We start from the raw sequence: 5,778 nt of genomic DNA on the forward strand, positions 1-5,778 counted from the left end.
CCTTATGCGAGACAGAAAAGAGTGCAAATGACCACCGCTCCCCGGGAATTTCAAAATATGAAACATGAAAATCTTGTTTATCAAAATGGGCCCTGATTCCAATCTTCACATTTTTCTATATAAAGCTCAACATAGTGAACTAAGATCACCAAGCCAATCCAGTGATAGAGAGAGAGAGAGAGAAAAGATGTTGAAGCCTCAACTGCAACAGTCTGAGACTGCTCGATCGCTTGCGCTGTTTCACAAGACCTTTGTCTCCGGTCATGTTAGTGCGAAGCACCTCCTACGGCGGCCACCGCCTTCTCTCCGTCAAAAACAAAAGAAGTTCTCTGTCATGGCCATGAGCATCTCCAGCGACATTAAAGCGATCATTGGAACCGCTTTGGAGAAATCTGTGACAGTTAAGGCGGTAGTTACAGTTCAACTAACGATTGGAGGGGTCTTATCAAACATTGGGGTGGAGAAAGGTATCGATGACATTATCGACTTACTTGGTAAAACGTTGTCGTTGGAGCTCGTTAGCTCAGAGCTTGATCCTCGTAAGTTCATTTGCTACACAAACTAAAACTACTTTCATTTACTTTGCAACAAGTGTGTGTGTGTTGTGTTCCTGCAATGGCACAGGAGCTACGTGACCATGCATTGTTCTCTCGCATATTGAAATAAATAAGTGGGTCAGCGTTCTTAGTGGGTGATCGTGGCCCCTGTGTGTGTGTGTGTGTGTGAGGGGGGGGGGGTAATGAGCACACGCGTTGGCATCATGGGGGTGGGATTTCCGTCTTTCATGGGGAGCGGGGTGGGACGGTCATTACTCCCATCCTTTGTGTGTAGACATGGGTGGTACGGATCTTTATCCCCTCCAGTTCCCTGTCCGACCCAGTTCCCCAGTCCTCCTAACAAGGGGGAAGGGGGGCTATGATCACCCTACCCCTGCCTGGGTGAGATCCACCTCTCCTTATTAGAGGGATTGGGGAATTGGGCCTGGCAGAGAACTCGAGGAGATGATTTTCCTGGGCGGGTACACTCTCCCTGAAAACTATTCTCCTAAATAAATATAGGGGAATATGGGGAAGCATGGACCTTGTGTGAACACAGGGGCAATGGGAGTGTACAGTAAAGCATCAACAGACGATCATTTTGCCCCCTCTATGTCTGGCTGCAAAGCATGTGTTCTCCCAGAGAGCTTTTTCCCATAAATATATATCACAATATATGTCGAGTTTTCTTAAATGAAAAGGTAGGGGTGTGTTGGTTATTTTATACCCAGTTGTGTCTGGACACAAGTAGACGCCCAGACGCATGACCGAGTGCCATTTCTTTTTGCCCATTATTATTTAATTTCAATTATAACAATATAAATTAATTGGTGGTGCAGAGACTGGGTTGGAGAAGGAGACCATCAAGGGTTATGCTCATATGAGTGGTAAAAACTTAAAGGAGAAGGAGGTGACATATGAGACCAAATTTGTGGTTCCGGAGAGTTTTGGGGCAGTGGGGGCTGTTCTGGTGCAGAATGATCATCACAAGGAGATGTTTCTCAAGACTATTGTCCTTGATGGCTTCCCTAATGGCCCTGTTAACTTCTCCTGTGATTCATTTGTTCACAGCAAGTTCGATAACAAAGAGAAGAGAGTCTTCTTCGGTAATAAGGTGTCACCATCTCTCTCTCTTTCCTTCTTGTGTGATTCATGTTTTTGCATTGTTTGTCTTGTTTGTAAGAAAGGCATGCCGGGCTCCAAGATTCTCTACGAATCTCTAATTGTTTGTGTTGAATGATTGCTAAGTAGACCCTATTTAAAAATGGTTTCTATTCTTATATTATTTTGATGCTTGATTTGATAGGGATGAATGTAAATAGTTAACTAGTGCAATTTTTTGTCACGAAACTGGTAAATTGAGAAATTGTAACTTTCTTTTGATTGCCCTTTATTGTACTTTCAAAGTCATTCAAGACAGAGGCAAATTTTTTTTTTTTTTAAATAAGTTGAAAGTGACTTATTATTGTGGAGCAGTCATACTTGCAATCGGAGACTCCCAGTGGATTGAAGAGGTTGAGGGTGAAAGAGCTAGAGAACCTGCGTGGGGATGGTACGGGAGAGCGTAAGACATATGATAGGATCTACGACTATGACACCTACAATGATTTAGGGGACCCCGACTGTAGCACTGAACTGGCACGCCCCGTCCTCGGTGATTCCCAACATCCTTATCCCAGACGGTGTAGAACTGGACGTCCTCGTTGTACCACAGGTAATTAAATAATTCTCTATATGAATATATTTATGGGAAAAAGAAGCATATGATGCCAGTGTGCAGATTCTTACGCACGCCGTGTCTCACATCCCACCCATGAACCATTGAACCTTACACCCACTCTCTTCAATAAATACCCCTTATTGGTCTATTCATTACCTTCTCCCTCAATTGATATGATGTTGGGTTCTAATGGTGCATGTAGATCCCTTGTCCGAGAAAAGGAGCTTGGAAGCATATGTGCCGAGAGATGAGGCATTTTCTGAAGTGAAACAGTTGAATTTCTCAACCAAGACAGTGAAGTCAGTGGCTCATGCTGTACTTCCTTCACTTGAGACTGCACTCCTTAATGCAGAACTTGGATTCCCATACTTCACCAAAATTGATTCACTATTCAATGAAGGGCTTGCACTACCTAAGCCTAAAGATCAAGGCTGGTTCTTCAGCAGGCTTTTACCAAGGCTTGTCAAATCCCTTGATAGTAAAGGAGATGAAGTCTTGCTCTTTGAGGTCCCTGAGACCATTAACAGTTAGTCTCTCTCTCTCTCTCTCTCTCAATAATACTTGTGGGTTTATGGTCACTCACCATGATTTGTACTGCAGGAGACAAATTCTCTTGGTTCAGGGATGAGGAATTCTCACGCCAGACTCTTGCTGGTCTCAACCCCTTCAGCATTCAGTTGGTCACGGTATGATATGAATTATGCAATTTGGAATCTCAGTCTATTGGTTTTTTGAGGCCTCAACCCTAACCCAATCCGACCTTGACTCAGGGTCAGAAATTTTCAACCCGATCCCACCTTTAAGGCCAAGTATCTCAGCCCAGGTCAGACCCTATTCGGGCTGACAGAGCCAAACTTGCATCCCTAGGTGCAAGATCCTACCTGATGACCAATCAATCGGTATTGATTGCCTAAGAACCCAATTAAGCCCGACTCCCTAAAAGCTCGACTATTGTTAATTAATAGATCGTATAAGGGCTATTTAAAGATAAATGGCTCAGTAACCCGTTTAAGGCATGTTTAGGGGAGCATGCCTAGCCTATGAGGAAATTTTTTGTGTGTCATATCACTCATATGTATAAATAGCCATAGTCAATAAATATATATTACTAGCTAGTAATAAATTTATAAGATTCCTAAAATTAATTTTTTTTAACCAAGTGAATTTTTCAGGAATGGCCATTGAAGAGCAAACTCGACCCTGAGATCTATGGCCCAGCTGAGTCTGCAATTACTGCAGAACTAATCGAGCGAGAGATCAAAGGAATCATGACCGTCGATGAGGTATCACAAGCTCCAATTAGAAATAAAGGTCTTTAAAGGGATTATATATCATCTCTACCATATATAATATTCTGTAATCGATCTGGTCTCTGTTTTGGCTTGCAGGCCATACAGCGAAAGAAACTGTTCATGTTAGATTATCATGATCTGTTATTACCTTATGTAAACCAAGTGAGAGATCTCAAAGGGACAACATTATATGGTTCAAGAACCTTATTCATGCTTACTCATGACAACACATTGAGACCTCTAGCGATTGAGCTCACTCGGCCACCTAAAGATGACAAGCCTATGTGGAGACAAGTATTCTCCCCTGGTTGGGATGGCACAAGCTGCTGGCTATGGAGACTTGCTAAAGCTCATGTCTTGGCTCATGACTCTGGCTTTCACCAGCTTGTCGTCCACTGGTAAGATTAATCTTTTTCGTCTCCAATCAAGAGAAATAAATATACGAGGAATTTAATTTGGTTCGGCACAAATGCCTACGCTTTGAGTTTTTTTTTAGAAAACTTAAAAAATTCTCTATACCAGTCTCCATCTGGATCTTTGTCCCCTCCAATTCCCTGTCCGGTCCAGTTCCCCTATTAAAAAGGGGGGAGGGGAGGCGTAAGATCACCCGGGTCCACCCCCTTATTACAGGCACTGGGTAAACTGGGCCGGGCAGGAAACTAGAAGAGATAATTTTCCCTCTCCATCTCACTATATGATCTTACCTTATGCTTGGGTATTAGGTTTTTCACACAGAAACAATACATAGAGAACCCAAAAACCCTAATTTTCACATAATTACAATTATAACCCATACATGTAATAGATCCAAAACCCAACTCAATTACTATGCTGTTGCTATGATGTTTTGCAGGCTAAGGACACACTGTTGTACTGAGCCTTATATAATTGCGGCGAATCGGCAGCTAAGTGAGATGCACCCAATTTATCGGTTGTTGAATCCCCATTTCCGGTACACAATGGAGATCAATGCACTTGCTAGAGGTTTACTTATAAATGCAGGTGGGATCATTGAGAGCACCTTCTCTCCAGGAAAGTATTCAATGGAGATCAGCTCTGCGTATTACGACAAGTACTGGAGGTTTGACATGGAGGGTTTACCTGCAGACTTAATTCGAAGGTAAATTAACTAACTCACTAATTTGTGGATTCCAAACGTAAGGTGGAAGTAATAATCTCACATCGGATTTGAATAGTTCGATTAAGATTTATAGGTACTTGGGTACCTTCTTCTTAAGGATTAGCTTTTGAGGATGAGTTTTATCCAAATCCCTAACTAGGTATCAGAGTCAAGACCCTTCCTAAGCAATGCTATGTGGTGCAGAAACCACGCAACCATTCATGTTCTTTTTCCCTTTTTCAAAGTACTAGTTGGATGTCATCTGATCAATGTTTCGTTTCCTTGATGGTTCAGAGGATTGGCTGTTGAGGATCCAACGGCTGAGCATGGTCTAAAACTGACAATTGAGGATTACCCATTTGCTAATGATGGTCTTGTCCTCTGGGATGCCCTTAAACAATGGGTGAGTGACTATGTAAATCACTACTATCCAAAAGCCAGCCTTGTTGAATCTGATGAAGAACTCCAAGCATGGTGGAATGAGGTAAAAACAAAGGGCCATGGAGACAAGAAGGATGAGCCATGGTGGCCTATCCTCAAAACTCAAGATGATCTAATCCAAGTGGTGACAACCATCATTTGGGTCACCTCCGGCCACCACGCCGCCGTCAATTTCGGCCAATACCATTACGCCGGATACTTCCCGAACCGGCCGACAATCATGAGATCAAACATGCCCACTGAGGACCCAGCAGAGGATGAAATGAAGAATTTCTTGGCCAAACCTGAGTTTGCTCTGTTGAAGAGTTTCCCTTCACAAATTCAGGCTACTAAGGTGATGGCCATATTGGATGTGTTGTCTAGTCACTCAGTAGATGAGGAATACCTTGGAGGTGAGATTTTGCCAGCTTGGTCTGAGGATCCAGTCATAGAAGCAGCACATGAGAAGTTTATTGGGAAACTGAAGGAGCTTGATGGGATTATTGACACAAGGAATCAAGATTTGAATTTGAAGAACCGAACTGGTGCAGGTGTGGTACCCTATGAGTTATTGAAGCCATCCTCAACACCTGGGGTCACTGGAATGGGAGTTCCTTATAGTATCTCCATTTAAGAGTACTTGGATTTGTATGGTCAGTTTTTGGCTTACAATGTCAAAAATAAATCACT

General features: G+C 42.8%; 1 protein-coding gene across 1 annotated transcript; it reads left to right on the forward strand.

The window, feature by feature from the left end:
• The first annotated feature begins 181 nt into the window (after window positions 1-181).
• Window positions 182-5,778, forward strand: LOC122642300 (linoleate 13S-lipoxygenase 2-1, chloroplastic-like). The gene is made up of 9 exons (XM_043835741.1): window positions 182-539; window positions 1,376-1,650; window positions 2,013-2,250; window positions 2,459-2,782; window positions 2,857-2,942; window positions 3,429-3,539; window positions 3,645-3,946; window positions 4,402-4,668; window positions 4,963-5,778. Exons 1-9 carry the CDS (start codon window positions 188-190, stop codon window positions 5,720-5,722), a joined length of 2,715 nt encoding a protein of 904 aa, XP_043691676.1. The 5' UTR covers window positions 182-187; the 3' UTR covers window positions 5,723-5,778.

Source organism: Telopea speciosissima, chromosome 10, assembly GCF_018873765.1.
Source record: "Telopea speciosissima isolate NSW1024214 ecotype Mountain lineage chromosome 10, Tspe_v1, whole genome shotgun sequence".
NCBI classification, from domain to species: domain Eukaryota; kingdom Viridiplantae; phylum Streptophyta; class Magnoliopsida; order Proteales; family Proteaceae; genus Telopea; species Telopea speciosissima.